Source organism: Heterocephalus glaber, unplaced genomic scaffold (genome assembly GCF_053883595.1).
Source record: "Heterocephalus glaber isolate CG9 unplaced genomic scaffold, H.glaber_assembly_v1.0 deba00000818, whole genome shotgun sequence".
In the NCBI taxonomy this organism is placed as follows: Eukaryota; Metazoa; Chordata; class Mammalia; order Rodentia; family Bathyergidae; genus Heterocephalus; species Heterocephalus glaber.
Genome location: NW_028258164.1, coordinates 15,160,986 through 15,179,491, shown reverse-complemented (window position 1 = coordinate 15,179,491; position 18,506 = coordinate 15,160,986). Strand labels below are relative to the sequence as shown.

The 18,506-nt window shown below is 44.5% G+C and overlaps 1 protein-coding gene across 26 annotated transcripts in view; it reads left to right on the top strand.

Annotated features, from left to right (window-relative positions):
• The first annotated feature begins 5,102 nt into the window (after positions 1-5,102).
• The window catches only part of Kmt2c (lysine methyltransferase 2C), a 268,017-nt gene continuing 254,613 nt past the window's right edge, over positions 5,103-18,506 (top strand). For 9 of the 26 annotated variants that reach the window (XM_021240969.2, XM_087207689.1, XM_087207688.1 and 6 more), the window contains exon 1: positions 5,754-6,176. In XM_021240969.2, the coding sequence (XP_021096628.2) occupies positions 6,016-6,176 (161 nt within the window). In that variant the 5' untranslated portion in view covers positions 5,754-6,015. Of the gene's footprint in view, positions 5,198-5,746; positions 6,177-11,805; positions 11,916-18,506 lie in introns of those variants that run through there. The other 17 variants (XM_087207678.1, XM_087207693.1, XM_087207690.1 and 14 more) reach the window with 8 other exon arrangements.

Sequence of the window (18,506 nt, the reverse complement as noted above, 5' to 3'; positions counted from 1 at the left end):
ACCAGGGAGGGCGAGGATAGAAACCCTGGCTCTGTCTGCTGGCACTGGAGGAGTCAGAGCGATGCTGTCCCTTTGTCACTACTTTGATGCCTGTAAGAAAACTGGAACTCTGGGCCAGGCATGGTGGTGCATGCCTGTGATCCTAGCACTCAGGAGGCTAAAAGGAAGGAGGATCACCAAGAGCTCGAGGCCAGCCCGGGCTATATAGTGAGTTCAAGGCAATCTGAGCTACAAAGCAAGATCCTGTCGAAAGAAAGGAAGGAAGGAAGGAAGGAAGGAAGGATCTCTGAAACTGACACTGCCAGCCAGCAGTCTTGGTAGGATGAGGCATTTTTTTTTTTTTTTGGTACCTGGGCTGGAACTAGGAACCCTGCGCTTTTGAGGCAGGCAGTGGAAAAAGAGGACAGGACAGTGAGAAAGAAAAGAGAAAATATTATAGTGAAAGATACATATAATTAAGGCTAAAAAGCAGATTACTTTGAAGAAAAAGTGCTGTTTTTCTTTTTTGTTTTTTTTGAGACACGATCTCACTATGTAGTCCAGGCTGGCCTTGAACTCACTGTGTAGCTCAGGATGGCCTTGAACTTGCAGTGATCCTCCTGCTTCAGCCTCTTGAGTGCTAGGATTACAGATGTGCACCACCATACCTGGCCTCAAAGTATTTTTTTTAAAAAAAGGACTGGGGGTTTAGATCAGTGTGAAGGCCCTGGGTTCAATCTCCAGTATATAAAAAAAGGAGGAGGGGTTGAGAGAGCTGAGGGGGAAGGAAAGGAGAGAGGAAGAAGAGGAGGAGAGGAAGAAAAAGAGGGGAGGAAGAGAGGAAGAAAAAGAAGGAGACGAGGAAAAAATATTGAAAAGAAAAATGCAAGGAGTTAGGCATGGTGGTAACAGCCCACAATCCCAGCTACTGAGGAAGCTGAGGCAGGAGGATGACAAGTTCGAGGCAACCTGGGCAACTTACACAGACCCTGTTGCAAAAATTACAAAAAGTGCCTGGCATGGTGGTGCACACCTGTGATCGCAGCACTCAGGAGGCTGAGGCAGGGAGACTGCCACAAGTTCAGGGCCAGTCTGAACTGCATAGTGAGTTCAAGGCCAGCCTGATCTACATAGCAAGACCCTGTTTCAAAAAAAAAAAAAAAAGTTCTGTGTATGATGTAGCTCAGAACTCCCTGGGTTCAATCTCCAATACTGGGGGAAAAAGTCTAACAAGACATTATTTTGTTGAAGATCATGGACAACTCTTTTGACTCCTTGTGATTTTGGGGACTCCGGCATGGCTTTCCTTGTTCAGGCTTGTCACCTCGAACACAGTGCTGTGTGACAAATGTTGGTTATGAGGGCAAAGATGACTCACCTGTGTGTTATAGAAAATTAAAATGTAATGACCAACACAGAAGGACCAAAGCATGCCTGTGAAGTTGTCTGTAAAGATACAGCATCTCTCTTTCTTTCTTAAAGAAACATTTCTGAAAAAATTATCATAGCTCTTTCAACCCTAACAGAATTTTCATATCCATTTCACTTATTACCCAACCATTTATCAAGTTGCTGCTGAGGAACAAGGCAAAGAAAGCCCAAGACTCTCAGTGTCTCTTGTGGTTGGGTGGGCACAGGCATCAGGCACTTCCATGCCCAGTGATGCCAGCAGGCACTGGAGAATGCACAAGTTCGGGTGGACGAAGGCAGGAGTCTCAGAACCATCTTTGCAGGGAGAGGAGAGGCCAGGGATGGAGGTGAAGAGAGGAATTAGGTGAGAGACTCAGCTGCTTGGGAGACTGAGGCAGAAGGTTTACAAGTTCACAAGTTCAAGACCAGCCTGAACAACATAGTACACCCTACTTTAAAGAACCAAAACCCAAACAAATAGATAAAATAAAAATAAAAAATAATAGTAAAAATATGAACACAAAAATGAGAGGTCTAGACAGTGATGGTGATCCTTTTAGAGTTTTCAGTGATACAACAGCCCACTGCTGCATATGTGCCATAGGTTTGCCACCACTATTCTAGAATTTAAGTCTTAAGTGGTCCCTCCATAACCATGAAAGTTTGGTTCCAAAAAACAAAAACTGGGTTGGGGATTTAGCTCAGTGGTTTGGCCGGTTTCCTCGCAAATGCAAGGATCAGAGTTTGATCCCCCGTATCAAAACAACAAAAAAATAAAAACCAAAACCTATCACCACCACCACCACAATAAACAACCTTGAGGAATTTAAGACTTAGACTTCATCAAAGAGATAAACATTCACTAGTGAATCTGTGAAGAGTCATGTGAATAGTTTTACATTCCCTGAAAGGAAAGCAATAACCATGGTAGCCCAGGCCTGCAATCCTAACACTCTTGAGGCTGAGGAAGGAGGATCTCCACAAGTTTGAGGCCAGAGTGGGCTTTATAGTGAGTTCAAGGGCAGCCTGAACTATATAGCAAGAACTTGTCTCAATGACAACAAGCCAGTGTGACACCGCACACCTGTAATCCCAGCACTTCAGAGGCTGAGGTAGGTGGATTGCCACAAATTCAAGGCCAGCCTGGACTACATAAGTGAGCTCAAGGTCAGCCTGCACTGCAAAGCAAGACCCTGTCTGAAAAAAACAAAACAAAACATAATAGAGACTGTACTCTCAAGTAAAGACTGTCCAGTTGCATTTTGTAGGCCTTCAATTAGTAAGAATGGATCTGTACTATGAATTTTTATTCACTGTCCTGTGTTTGTGAGACTTTTGGAGAATTCTCCTTGTTTATAGATTCCTGAGATGTTGGTTTTTCTTTGTTGCAAATAACAAGCCCCACCCATCACCCCAACATTTAAAATATATATGTGTGTATATTCACTTCTGTATGACTAAAAGAGTAGTATATGTGTTCTGAAAGAGTCCAATATTTTTTGTTTTGTTTTTTGTTTTTGTTACTGGGGATCGAACTCGGGTCCTTGCGCTTGCAAGGCAGGCGGCGGAACCACTGAGCTAAATCCCCGGCCTGAGTCCAATATTTTTAAAAATGTTAAACAGTAAAAATCTCTTGTAATTCTTCAGAGGGGATTGCTATTAACAGTTTAATGCACATCTACCATATTTTAAAAATTCATATTTAAGTTGTACTTACTAGAATTTAAGCAATCTGATTTTTTTCTGGTACCAGGGATCGAACTCCAGACCTTCTGCTCGTGAGGCAGGCTGCGGAACCACTGAGCTAATTCCCCAGCCTATGATTGTATTTTTTAAAAGTTGCATTTGGTTTTTCCAGGTGCTTATGATTTTCTGATTGTATAATTTGAGGAATCTCGGCTACTTGTCTCCTGGATTTTTTTTGAGACAGGACCTCACTAAGTAGTTCAGGTTGGTCTTGAACTCACTATGTAGGCCAGGGTGGCCTCAAACTTGCAGTGATCCTCCTGCCTCAGACTCCCGAGTGCTGGGATTACAGGCGTATGCCACCCATTGGCTCAAAAAGGTTGAGTTTTCATATTTGCACTTAGTAATTAACTTTATGCCACATCACAGATTTATCACTCACCATATAGTTTTTTGGGGGGAATATATATCGTATTTCCAGGTATAACAGATGTTTTGACTTTATAGTTTTCATTTGCCATATCAACCTTCTCCCCAGTCCCAAACTTCCTTGACTGTAAATTTAATAAACTTTAAAAAAGCTCTGAAGGAAGTAAATGATTATCTTACTATATGCCTTTTTTTTTTTTTTTTGTCCAGACAGGGTCTTGCTTTGTAGTGCAGGATGGGCTTGAACTCACTATGTAGCCCAGGCTGGCCTTGAACTGGAAGCAATCTTCCTGCCTCAGCATCTCCAGTGCTGGGATTACAGGAGGGTGCTACCATGCCCTGCTATATGTGTCATATGACATTTTTTCTTCTGGTGATACCAGGGATTGAACCAGGGTCTTACACACATTAGGCAAGTGCTTTACCATTCAACGACATCTCCAGCCATAAGTCTCATTTCAGTAATTTAAAAAAACTACGCTTTCAAAAAAAAAAAGATGCTTTAAAAAAACTATGTTTTTAGTTAGAATAGGTTGAGGAAGTAAGTGTGTACCTTTTACCCAAATAGAAAACACAGTTTTCTTGGGAAGAAAAGAAGGGCAGTAATATCACTTGAAAACGAACCTATTATTTTATACCACACACTGAAACCTTTGGGAGGATGAACCAGAGCAGATGCTTATTGAATGCTAGTTTACCCCATCCTTTGGCAAGTGTTTATGAGTCTTAGTATTTCCAACTGAAATCTACGATTTTCCACTCCTGTGTGCCAACCCTCACTCAATGCAAAGGCAAACAGAATAAAACACCGTCCAAAGGTTCTCTATTAGATATGCAGGATCGCATACGTGTGACTGTCCTTCCCGAGAAAGTCTCTGTTTCAGGTTTTCTTATTCCAACCTCATTTCCACATTTCCTAAGAGGTGGCTTAGAAATACTTTGGTTTTTGTCTCTTCACCGCAGCACATTAACGCTAAAATCAAGTTGTTTTGTTATATCAGTTCATTTGTCTTGTCTTTATTTTTACAAGTGCATGCCTGCTGTCATAACACATCTCAGTTCTTTTATATCCTCCTCTTTACCCCGCCCCCCCGTCCTCTTCCCATTTCGGTTTTTGTCTTTAAGGATTTTATTCCTCAAAATGTTATCGCTCTTTTTATTTATAGCTTTATAAACCCTCTCTGGATGTTTTCTTTAAATGACGTTATAATAAAGCAACTGTAACTGGAATTGTATTGCAACGAAGTAGTACTGGCTATTGTGCTTCCTCACAGCCACACATGAACACCAGGGTCTCCCGCGCGTGTCACCGAGTCCCTGGGTGTTCCCAGCCCTGGGAGGCTCCGCACGCCGCCCGCCTGGCCGCACTCATCGGAGCGTTCCCAGCGCAGCTCCTCCCCACCGGCGCCCGGCTCGGATCCCGATACTGGATCTGCGCCTCCGCAGCTTGCCTCTCTCCGAGCCGAAGCCCAGCAGCGCCGCGCAGGGCCAGGCCGCCGCGTCAGAGCGGGCGGGGCGGGGCGAGGCGGGGCGGGGCGGGGGAGGGGCATGAGGTCAGCCGCGGCGCGTCCGCGGGCGCGGCGCATGCGCGGCGCGAGGCCCGTGAGTGGCAGCCTGGGCGGCGCGGGGGAGGGGGGCCGGCGCGGGGGCGCGCGGTGGTCGTGTGTGGGCGAGACGGCGGCGAGTTTGAGAGGTCTGTGGTGCGGGTCAGCCCCGGGTACCCGGGCGCGAGCCCGGCGCTGCGGCCAGAGTCGCGAGTGTGTGTGTGTGTGTGTGTGTGTGAGGTGTGTGTGGAGCGAACGCACACCCCGCAAAACTTCCTTCTCCCGGCCCCAGAGAACGAGCAAGCGTGTGTGTGTGTGTGTGTGTGTGTGTGTGTGTGTGAGAGAGAGAGAGAGAGAGAGAGAGAGAGAGAGAGAGAGAGAGAGAGAGAGAGAGAGCGCGAGAGCGAGCGAGGGGCCCGAGCCCACAACAACTGCGGCAGCTGTCAAAACTTCGCTGCACCCGGCGGACGCGGGCAGGGGCGTCCGCGGCCGAGACGCCAGCCCGGCGCGACCCCCGCCCCCCCGGCCGCCCCACCCGTCCCCGCTCCACCCCGCGCAGTCCCGCCCTGTCCCTCCTGGCCCGGCCGGCCCTTTCTCCTCCGCCGCGGGCGGGTGGCCTGGGGGAGGGGCCGCGGGCGGAGACCCCGGCCGGCGCTCCCGCGCCCCGCCCGCCCCGCGCCGGCCCCGCGCCCCGCCCCGCCCCGCCCCGCCCCGCCCGCACCCGTGCCGCCCGCCCGCCCGCGCCGATGCGTGTGAGTGCGCGCGCTGCCCGCTCCATGGTGCCACCTCGCCCGGGCCCCGCTCCTGCCGCTGTCGCCGCCGCGCCCGGGGCTGCGGGACATGCGAGAGGCTGAGGCAGGAGGCGGAACCCGAGCAGTGGCGGCGGCGGCGGCGGCGGGCACGGCGGCGGGAGGAGCCCCCCAGCAGCGGGAGGACCGGCCTCCATGCGTCTCTCCCGGTGACTAGGATGTCGTCGGAGGAGGACCGCAGCGCGGAGCAGCCGCGGCCGCCGCCACCCGTCCCAGAGGAGCCCGGCGCCGCGGCCCCGAGCCCCGCAGCCGCAGACAAAAGACCTCGGGGCCGGCCTCGCAAAGATGGCGCTTCCCCTTTCCAGAGAGCCAGAAAGAAGTAAGTTGAGCGCGAGCCGGGCCAGGCCGGCGGCCAGCGGCGGCGCGGCTGGAGCTGTCAGCACCGGCCCGGCCCGGTCCGATCGGATGCAACCTGACACGCGCTCCTGGCCCGGTGGGGGCGTCTCGGCCCCCACGGACGCCTGGTCCGGTGGCCCGCGTCGCGCACTTTACTTTTACTTCGGCCTTGGCTGCGTCTGGCCTGAGCTCCGCTTCTCGGAAAGGTTTCTCCGGGTCTCCTCGGCCTAGCCGGGGCGCCGAGAACACCCCGCGGAGCGCGCCCCCGTGGTGGCCCCGAGGGGCGTCGCGAGAGCCACAAAGCTGCCCGCCCGGGACCGAGCTGTCAAACGCCGCGGCCAGGTGGTCCTGGCGCGGGGCGGGGGCGCTCGGGCAGCGGAGGGGGGGACGCGACTTCCCTTTGTCAGCTGGTGGCTCCGGGAACTTTTGCGAGCCCAGACCTGCGTGCTCTTCCTTCACGCGCTCCTGGGAAGCCATTGGGCCCGCGCCCTCCCATCCCCCACGCCCGGCTCCGCACCGCCCGGTCCGGCCGCGCGGCGAGCCCGGGAGCCGAAGTGATGGGCTTCGCAACTCCAACTCCAGCGGGTCTGGGGACAGGCTTCGATTGTCTTCGAGCCTGCGGGAGAACCGCGCACCCCTGCCGGTGGGAGGACTGGAAGTGTGTTTTGACGAAATGGTCCTACGGCAACTTTGCCTGTAAATTGAGGAAGCCGTTTTGGTGTCGCGCAGTGGCTCGGCTATTGTGGTTCTTCGGGGCGGTGTGGAAGATCCGCGAGTGTTTCTCGCTCAAGTTATAGAATGGCGTGTCCTGCTCGCTCGGCTCATTGTATAGTGTGTTCTCTCACTGACGCGCTGGTCGTGCAAGGGTGCGCTGGGACGTGGAGGAAGCCAGCGCTGTTAGGGATAGGGTGTCTCTGGCTCTCAGGTAGTCCTTTAGTAAGCAGTAGTATTGTTATGTTGGGTGATCAGTAGGAAAAATACGAGTGTGGGAACCCCTAATCCTCCGACCAAGCGAATGTAGCTTTCTCTGCTTGGCTGTCCCTTTCCTGTGAAAATGTTTCAGGGCCTTCGACCGCCTCCATATTTTGTTTCCAGCTCCTACCTATCTGTGACAAATGTTGAGGGAAGGAAGTGCAGGATGTATACGTTATTAACCTTAGCTGCTTTGTGTTACAAAGTTTGGGTTTATTACTATTTGAATTTAAGGTCCGGTATAAAATGGCATAATTATGCCTGCATTAATTAAGATTTGGAGGAGGAAGGTAGAGTTTTAAGAAACTAGACAGTTTCTCCACTTGTATTCATTAAAGGAACATACGGCAAGCCATGTTACGGGTTTTATTTCGATTGCTTTCAATTTTCTCTATTTGGAATGCATTATTTGGTCTTGACTGAACGGTAATTTGAGATTACTGTTAATTTTAGATTTGCATTTAAAATTTTCCTTTAGAAAGAGTAGAGCTATCTGTGCCGTCACACCCTGGCCCTACTACACACATGCGAGTGCATATACACACGCACGTACATGGTCTCGCCCTACTGCTGGAGCAAGCTCAGTTGTACATGCAGCTCCTGGGAACCCTGGAAGAAAACTTGACTTTGGGCATTTTTATCTCATGAATGAGAAAAAGGTGGCTTTTTGAGAAGTTAAAAAATTTCTAAGGAATGACAGTATAATTTTAATAAGAGCAAAACTTTGGGATATGTTCAGAAAATTTCAAAGTCTTAAGAGTTTTAAATTTGGAAGCTAATACAGCATTTTTTTTTATAGGAAAGTAAAGTCTAATGATAATTTTGATGGCTCCAAACTTTAGTGAATTGTTTAAAATTGTCTTTTGAACGGAGTGGAATTTCCGTTTGTGTTTTTTTTGGTTTGTTTTTGTTCTTTTTGAGACAGGGTCTCACTATATAGTCCAGGCTGGCCTTTCACTATGTATCCCAGGCTGGCCTTAAACTCTTGACAATCCTCCAGCCTCAGTCTCTTAAGTCCTTGTGCCACCACACTACATTTGTTTTTAAAAACATGTAAATGGAAGTGAGTATGTGGAATTGAAAGCAAAGATGTGTTTAGTTGTGTGTATCTCTACACCATTATTAGAATACATGTAGAAAAGGCCTTGGAGCTGGTTAGTTAGTGAAGTCCCAGAAAGTGAAACTGCTGTGTAACAAATGTTGTGTAGGTTTGTAATCAGTGGGATAATGTGAAATTGCAAACAATTCACTGAAGAAATGAAAATTAATATTCTTTGTGAGATATAATGGAGATAAAGATTTTTCAGTGTTACTCAGATGGTCATTAACTTAGCAGGTTAAATTAGAGAAGATGCCTTATGGCACTGTTTAAAAAGTGGATTTGTTTCTTTGTCTTAGGAAAAAAGATAACCATGCACTGCCAACTATACTTTACATGAGTTTTATTTATTTATTTCTTTTGGTACTGGGGATCGAACTCAGGTCCTTGCGCTTGCGCAGCAGGCGGCGAAACCACTGAACTAAATCCCTGGCCCCCAGGGTTTTAGTTTTTAATAATTAAGTAAATAAGTGTTTTCTTGTTTTATAATTTTAGCAAGCTGATTTTTTTCCACCTTTAAAAGGCACAGGGTACTTAGTTACTAGTTTTATATTAACTATGACAATACGTTTACCTAATATCAAGAAGTTTGAACTGAAGTTATTGTCTTAGAGGTAGAATTTGAAAAATAGTTATATAAATAGGAATTTTCTGTTGCAAAAATGTCAAGTGGAACACTGAAGTTTGTTTATGAGTTATTCACAGTAGAGATGAATTATTTGGTTATTTGGAGTAGCTCAGTAATCTTTTTTTTTTTTTTGCTTTGGGGGATCAAACTCGGACCTTGCACTTGTGAGGCAGGCAGTGGAACCACTGAGCTAGATCCCCGGCCCTAGCTCAATAATCTTTATCGGAGGTGCAGGTCTTAGACTTTGAGCAAGGGCATGCACTGGAAAGAGGGCTTTACTAATACTAATTATTTTTTTCTTAATGTTAAGGAAACTTTTCCTGAAGGTTTGATTTTCTTCTCCTTTATATTATAAGTTCACATTACTAAATTGGGAAGCCAAGGAATCATTCTGTCATGTTTCTTACCAAGTATCAAAGTTGGTGTTCAGGATGGGGTGGGTGTAGGGGTGGTGCAGGAGCAGCAGGTGGTAGGGATGGAATTTCTGAGGCACTGTTCTTGGCCCTTTTTGAGTCAACTGTTCTTTTCCTGAACCACTTTATTTTCAGAGGGCAGTTACTATTATTAGAGAGCCACCTCTAGTGTTATTGTTGCAGAGAAATTGAGCACAGCCAATGATGTAATAATACAAAAGAACCAGAACCAGAAAGAAATGGCTAGTCAGCAACTGTTGCTGCTATTGTTTTTAAGTGCATTCTTATAGCAAAATTTCTCATTTCCATTGCTGCAGATTTAAAGTAAGTGGTGAAAAACTGTTCTATAGGGCTGATGCTGTAGGTCGAATGAGGTCCTGGGTTCAGCCTCCAGTATGGCAAAATGAACAAAAACAAATGAAAAAAACCAACCAACCTGTCTGCCAACCCCGCCTCCCAAACAAATGTGGTCTATAGTATATTACAATATATACAATTTAGTGAAAAAAACCCATGTCATTATTATTGTTTGTACTTTTTGAGATAATACAAATTTGTAATTATATGATTGAAATTTGTAATTTTTTTTTCAAGAGATTAGAAAAATTGGAGTTTTTATTCATTGTTAGTCTCTGGCACTCATTATGCACTGAAGTGTTTAAATTTAATTGAAAAGCTGGTTTAGGACTGTTAGCTTTTTTTGTTTTTGGTACTGGGAATTGAACCCGGGACCTTGCACTTGTGAGGCAAGCAGGGGAACCACTGAGCTAAATCCCCTGCAGCTTTTTTTTTTTTTTGAGGCAGAGTCTTGCTTTGTAATTCAGGGTGTCATTGAATTCAAGGTGGTCCTCCTGCCTCAGCCTGCCCCAGCCTGCCCAGTGCTGGGACTACAGGTGTGCGGCACCAGGCCTAGCTTGTTAGCCTTTCTTTTTTTTTTTTCGAGACAGGGTCTTGCTATGTAGTTCAGGCTAGTCTTGGGCTTACTATGTAGCCCAGGCTGGCCTGGAACTCCTGGTCATCCTCCTGCCTCAGCCTCCTGAGTGCTGAGATCACAGACATGCACAATCATGCCCAGCTTGTTAGTCTTTCTTTTCTGTTTGGAAGTTGTTCTTTAACTTGATCTTACTATAGTTTATTAATTCATGGGAATTTTTAATATTGAAAACTATGATTTTCTTGTCTCTTGCATAATTTTATAATGGTTATTATGAAAACTTGATAAATGTGGATTTCCATGTGAATTTGAGTGTCAGTGGAGTTTTTCCCATTCTGAATGTTTTAATTTACTACACTTTCCTACTGTATTCTCTAAATCTGTGATTCCAGGTTTATAGTTAGTATGCAGGGTGACAAGCCACACTGATTACTTCTGTCCACTGTTTTTGCAAAATCGTTTTATTCTCCAGGCCACACTCAGATTTTTCTGGGCACATAGTGGTTGTTCAGTGCTGTATCTTTTAAATGGGTTACAGTTTATGACTAAAAGGCTTCCATGGGATCTCACTGACCTTCCAAAATAAATATGGTTAGTTTTTAGGTATAAAGAACGTAAGATACTCTGTATGCACTCTTGCCTAGGGAGAGATGTGAGGTAGGCTGGATAGGATGAACTTTCTCACCATTGTGTATGTATGTGTCCCTTTAATTCTTTTCTGTATTGTTTTGGCTTGTTTTTATTTTTCAATTTTAGCAAGGTGATTAATCCCTTTTTCTTTTCTTAAAATTTTCTTTATCATGGTGGGCTAGGGATTTAGCTCAGTGGTGCTGTGCTTGCCTCGAAAGCGCAAGGTCCTGAGTTTGATCCCTGCTACTGGGAAGGAGGGGGGATTCTTTTTTCTTTACCATGTTTGAGCTGTGGTGGCTTTTTTCAGAACTTTTCAGCAAGATAAGTTGCAAAACTTACCTAGTGAAAAGATGAGTTCTTTTTATCATGGTCCCCGCATGTAAATATATGTTGGTGGTTCCTGTGAAAACATAGTAGGAGACCATTCATGAATTTGGAAGTGTCCATTTCTGTTTGCAGACTTTGAGGGACTTAAGAGCGCAAGTTAAGAGAAGCAGGAATGACACAGCTCTTTTTGCACTTTAGTATTTTAGAAAAGGCCTCATCTAATAGATAGGGAAATTGGACAAGAAAATAGAAGGTAGACTATTAGAGATGAGGAAGGGGGTGGGAGAGAGAGGAGGGAAAGAAAAAGGGACATTAGGGGTGAAAATAAAGCATGTTATGTGCATGTACTGAAATGCCAAAATGAAACTTTTTGGTTTGTTTTTTTGAGACTGGGTTTTACCATGTAGTCCAGACTGGCCTTGAACTTACAGTGATCCTCCTGCCTCAGCCTCCCATTCTGTATAACTAATATGCATTAATGAACAAAAAGATGAGGAAATTGTTTCACTTTGCTTCTGTTGTCTTATGAGAGCAGGAGCTGTGTATAATGCACAGTTGTGAAATGGCTTGAGAAGTCTTCTATTTTCTGTTTACTTCTTAACTTCCTAGGTCTTTCACTGGCCCATGTTCCTCACAGAGAATTTAAGTGTTGGGAATCCATTGGACTGGACACTCAGCTCTGCAGGAAGATTGACTGTGGTTGAGAGGAGTCCACAAAGGTTTGAAGGAAGATGTACTTGAGGGATTGGTGGGATCTGGCCAAGTAGGGTGGGAAGAAAGTGAGAGAGTGTTTGGCTGAGCAGTGGGAATAAAGTTACTGAGGAGGAATGTTAAAGGGTATCATGGTGGAGTGTGACTAGGACAGATGCTTAATGTGGGGAATGGGCCCATGGTGTGATGGTCCTTGAGTGGCAGATGATGAATTTGGGTTGTAGCCTTTCGTCCAGGGTTTATCAGCTGTTTTATAGGACAGGCAGGTACTTTAAATGAGGCGCAGTTTGCCTGTAAGATCCTGAATGACCTCGGGGGAGAAAGTGGTGCATAAAAACAACGTTGGATAACCTTAAGACTCTGTGTCCTTCTTAGGGTGCAGCCAGTGCACGTTTGCCTTTAGGTTGCTGTGTGAGTTGTTCATAGATAGTCTGGTTTTTCAGCAGAGGCTGGAAACTTGGATTTTTATTGTATTTGTTTAAAAAAATATATCTGGTGGTACTGGGGGATTGAGCTACATCCCAGCACTGCCCCCTCCCCCCTTTTTAACAGACAGTTTTATTTAGTCACGTTGCCCAGGCTGGGTTTGAATTTGCAGTCCTTCTTCCTCTGGCTCCCATAGTGCTGGGATTACAAGTATGCACCATCACACCCAGATGATTTTTTTTTTCCACCCCAAAGTGTCCATATGTAGTTCAGGCCTTGAGTTTGTGGTAATCCTCCTGCCTCAGCCTCCTGAGTACTGCAATTACAGGTGTGTGCCACCATGCCCTGCTTGATTTTTTTTTTTTCCCCTCCTGTCCTTTCTGAGACAGTCCTGCAGTGTAGTCTAGGCTGATCTTGAACTCAGTATGTAGTTCCGACTGGCCTCAAACTTGTGATTTTCCTGCCTCAGCCTTTCAGATGCCAGGATCATAGGCATGTACCACCATGCCCAGCAAGTGTTTTCAATTAATATGCCCAGGTTATTTTATTTCTAATGTTTGAGATTTGAGGCAAATATATTCTTGTATATGGGACCCTTATAACTTTTATTCTGTGTAACATTTTATGTATTTAATTGAATGTAGGCATCCAAATAGTTGGTGATTAGATGATGGCTGTTGTAGAAAAACTACCTTAGTAATAAACACAAAGAAAAGAGTTACCTGGAGGCAGAGATAATGTGCTGTTGCAATAGCTGTAGTGTGAGGTAATCAAGGCAGAAGGTAGATTGTTGATGATTTAGATGGGAATGATGAGCGATCCTAGGAAGTTTTTTTGTTTTTTTTTTTTTGGTTTTTTGAGACAGGGTCTCCTTATGTAGCCCAGGTTGGCCTTGAACTCTTGGCAATCCTCCTGCCTCAGCCTCCTGAGTGCTGGGACTATGGGCATGTGCCACCACACCTGGTTCCCAGGAGGAATTTTGAAGTTTTTGGCAGAGATGGATAGAGGGTAAAAATGTTTAGGGAGCCAGGTGTGGTGGCACACACACGCCCATAGTCCCAGCACTCTGGAGGCTGAAGCAGGAAGATTGCCTCAAGTTCAAGGACAGCCTGAACTACATAGTGAGACCCTGTCTCAAAAAAAAAAAAAAAAATATGTGGGCAGGGGATTTAGTTCAGTGGCACCGCACCTGCCTCAAAAGCACAAGGTCCCGAGTTCTATCCCTGGTATCAGAAAAAATAAAAAATAGAAGAGAGAGAGAGAGAGAGATCATGGGTTCTATTCTCTATTAAAAAAAAGTTTAGGGCCGGGGATTTAGCTCAGTGGTTTCGCCGCCTGCTGCGCAAGTGCAAGGACCTGAGTTCGATCTCCGGTACCAAAAAAAAAAAAGTTTAGGGAGCATTGGAGATGTAGGATTGGGGTTTAGAAGTAGATTATGATGTGACATACCTGAAATCACTGAGAATATGGAGCATATAAATGACTAGGGTGCCTAGTTACCTTTTGAGACCAAGGACCAAGAGTGCCCACAAAAATGAGCAAGGAAATCAACAGATATTCTGAATACAAATAGGCAAGTATATACATAACAGAAAATACTCACGACAGTAGTATTACTGTTAGTAGAGAATAGTTGTCAACAATGAAATACCTATGTATGGATTACTATGCAGGCTCCCCCAACCCCCAGAGCTTTGGACATGCTAGGCAAGTGCTTTGTCACTGAGCTACACCCCCAGCCCCTACTATGTGTTTGTTTTTTATCAAGACAGAGAAACACATCTTAGGGTATGAAAGTGGGAGAGTGTTTGCTGCATTGTTGACTTGAGGAACATAGTTTTGGGAGTATAAAGGGGTAAGTTTAGTACTTTATTCTGTAAAAAGCGTACAAACCTATACTATTTTGTGCAAAGGAAGAGATTTGGAGAAAGGTATATAGTAAATATTATACTGTAAGGGAGTATATACTTTCTAATGTATTTGTATGTTAAAAAAACTAGTAATTAATAATACTGCTTTTACAAATGAGATAAACTAAATTCTGGGGACCAGCATGGATTCTGGAGCCCTGATTATCTGGATTCAAATCCAGTTTTCATGACTTTTTAGCTGCTTGACTTTGGGCAAGTTACTTCATTTTGTGCTTTGATTGCCTTTTCTATGAAGGGGGTACAATAGTACATCTAATTAGGGTTATTGTGAGTTTTATATATGTGGAATTTTAAACAATGTCTGTACAAACTAAGTGTTAAAAGGTGCTGTTGCGGAGCCAGGTATGGTGGCACATGAGTATAATATTCTTTGTGTTAATGCTCTACTGGCATTGAAATATTTAGTAAGGCCAGCTTTTTCTCATATTAGACACATATACTTATAGAGTCATAAAATATTAAAATTGAGAATGACGAGAGTATTTAGTCTAATCTCTTTTTATTACAGACAGTTGAGCCCCAGAGAGCTTAGAGCATGTTAGAGGTCATACATCAAGGTCTTATCTGTATTGTAACTACAGGACGACATGGTATAGTAGTAGCTGGATGTGGTGGCAGATGCCTGTAATCCCACCTACTGAGGAAGTTGAGTAGTTTGGGGCCAGCCTGAGGAACTTAGTGAGACCCTGTCTCAAAATTAAACTGGCTGTAGCTGTAGCTGAGTGATAGAGCACTTTCACAGTTTGCACACAGTTCTGGGTTCTACCCCATATGGTACCGCCGGTGACCCCTGCCTGAGAGCCATGCTATGGTAGAGTGCCCTGCCCTCATATCTTGGCTAGTCTTGTGACTCACTTTAACCAGCAGTAATGACACACTTGCTTGACTAGGTTTGGGTACAAGCCTTAAGAAGGCCAAGAAGCTTCTACTTGTGCTCTCTTGGGAGCCCTGAGTTGCTGGCATGAAGAAGGTAGGTTCACCTGCTGGAGAGATTGTTTAGGAAGAGGAGTGAGTTCCTAGCCTACAGGGAAAGAGAAGTCTGACCATCCCAGTGTCACAGCAGAGTTCAGGCCCTAGTTCACCTGCCTGTTGAACCTGATCACCAAACCAGTAAGAAGAGCAGAGGAACCACTCAGCTGAGCCTGGCCCAGGTTGTAAAATCATGAATACATAAAATGCTTGTTTTTTGTTTTTTGTTTTTGGTATGGGGGATTGAACTTGGGTCTTTCCACTTGCGCAGCAGGCGGTGAAACCACTGAGCTAAATCCCCGGCCCAAATGCTTGTTGTTTTAATCTGTTTTGTGGGGGTGGTTTGCAACAGTATATAATGGAAGCAGATGGTTTTGTGAGTTAAGGGACTCCATGAACAATGTGTATAAATGATAAAAATTATTGTTTTAAAAGTCTTTTGCTGAGATACTAATTAAACGGCTGCCCCTAACTTTGACCCTTATTTCTCTAAGGCATTTTGAAATAGAGATAAGCTGTTATAAGTGAGGAGTTTAGATGGTATTAAAAGTGTAGTTATTACTGTAGAGTGTACTGAAATTAGATAACATAATAGAAAGATAAAAGAATTCTGAATATCAACCTGAAGAAGTATTTTACCTTTTGGACTTATTCAGAGGGCCAGTATACTGTATCATGGACTCTTGTCAGAAGACCTGGGTTCTACTTATGGGTATATGCTGGATATATGAGAGAGTTTTGGCCTTAGGTAGTAGAAAACCAGAGTAACAGTGACTGGAACAGTGTATATATCTCTTTCACATCAAATTTTGGAGGGAAGGAGCTAGGCTAGTGTGGCATCTATGCACTGCAGAGTCGCCAGGGACTTGTCTTTCATCTTGCTGCTCAGGCATTTCTAGGGTATGGGTTTTGTTTTGCCCTAGGATTCGTTGATGGTCAGCTGAGCCCCAGTTACTATACCTTATGTCTCATGAAGCAGAATAGAGGAAGAGGAGACCAAAGGCACAATCTCTCCCCTTAAAACACCCTTCAAAGAAGTATCATATGTTTTAGCTTGTGTAGGATTGACTGGAACTTAGTCACAGTGTTCACCTGGTCTTTGTAGCTGGAAAGGAGGCCGGGAGTCTTGTAGCTGAGCATACTGCTGTTTCCAGTAGATTCAGAGGCTGCTTACTACCATTGTGAATGGATAACACAGAAGCAGCCAGCAGTTGCTACCACTTTGAGCAGTTTCTGTCCATGGATTTCTTGTGTGAGAATAATTATATTGAATCACTTGGGGTGGCTTATAGTTTCACAATGAGGGTCAGCCCTATATGGTTGACAGTGACTTCTTTCAGTGTTCTGTTGAATCCTGAGCCTTTATTCATTTTCACTGCCCCCATGCTAGAGATTAAATCCAGAGCTTCATCCATGTGAGGCACATGTTCCATAATCCGAAGCTACACCCCTAGCCCTAGCTTTTGACCTCAGCATAGTGAGGAAGTAATAGAAGTATGTATTTGGGGAAAGAGGGGGTAACAGTATGCTCTGATTTATATACTGCCTCTATGCCTTCTATTTCAAGTTTTGTAACTTTTTCATTGAAAAATTCAATTCTACTAATTTTGTCTTGTGCTAGGGATGGAACCCAGGGCCTCAAGCATGCTAGGGAAGTGCTCTACCACTGAGCTACACCTCCACTCTCTTCTGCTAACTTTTGAGTGTCTTTTTCTTTTTTTTGGGTACTGGGTATCGAACTCGGGACCTTCTGTTTGCAAGGCAGGCAGCGGAACCACTGAGTTAAATCCCTGGCCCCAAGTGTCTTTCTTTCTTTAAAGATAGCCTGTATGCATTTCAAATGTGAACAGTTTGCTAATAACCCAGAGTTACTGCTTTATGTAGACCATTTTCAGCACTGGAGTGATGTAGAGAAATACTAAGCTTTTGTGTTGTGTCAGAATATCACTCCTACTTAGTGGTTTTAGTCAGCAAAGGTTTATTTCTTGCCCATGCTATGTGTTTCTCATGGATGGAATTTGAAACTCTGCTCACATATCTGCACTCTGGCCGAACGAAGCATCTCCTCTGTCCTTACACCACTGCTGAGATAGGATTGGTAGATTGCGCTGTAGCTCTTAGAAATACTGTTCAAAAGTGGCATATGTCAGTTTTGTTTGATATAGCAATGTCTAACTTCAGGGGAGTGAGGAAGTGAAATTCAGTCATGTTTCTGGAGAGACAATTGGAAATATTTGGTGAAGAACACAAGTGAACACCAAGAAGGAGGGTAACATAATTTTTAGCCCAGAAATTCATGTGTCTTTGGCGTATGCTTTGTTAGCTATGGTTGAATGTGACTGTTGTATTCTAATATATTAATAAGGGGGCATATTTACTCTACTGTTAAATATAAAAACATTTCTAGAGGTTTAAGAAGCATATGGTTATGACTTGATTCTTTCCCAGTTAACTGTTTATCATTTCTTTATTTCTCTCACCTGCATGGAAATAGAGGTGGGAGGAGTCAAATGTTAAAATTGCTGTGTAATGTAATAAGATTTCTAGGTAACAGTCTCCTCTTTTTTTTTTTTTTCCGAAGTGCATTCCTAAAGCATTGTTTTATTCCTAGTTGGGTTTACTTTACTTGTCTGAGGAAGATGTTAGGCAGAATCAGCTTGTTATCTACTACGTACTTACTGTACACTAGAGAGACCAAAATAAGATTTCTCTCCTCAGTTCCTCACAGTTCAGTGCAAACTAGTGCAAAATGACACGTTCTACAGTAGAAGATTACACAGACTGCTGAGGAAGCCTAGAGAAGACAAAACTTACTTCAGGGAGTCTCAAAGAATGAAAACTCCACTGGAGAGATCCAGAGTATGGAGGTGGGGTAAGAAACTGGTACATGGCCAGTGTATGTTAGGCATCTCTAGTGCTTACCAGAAGTTGCTTTATTTAATATTTAATAATTATGTGGGGCAAAATTACTTCCAGTCTTACAGATAAAGGAGCTGTTTCAAAAAAATCACACAGTTGTTCAGAGATTGAGACAAGACTTGAAGACAGGTGTTTCTGACTCTGGCCTTAACTTTTTAAGAAATTTAAGTTCTATATGGGAGGAAATGAGGAAGGGAATATATTGGCACTTCCACCTTTTTTACGGTAGACTATAGGGAGCCATTGAGGATGTTACACAGAGGACTGACATGTCTGTGTGAGTAAAATAACCTTGGCAACAAGAGTAAAATTGGAAGTATTCTATCACATGTGATTATTAAGTATCAAAGGAAG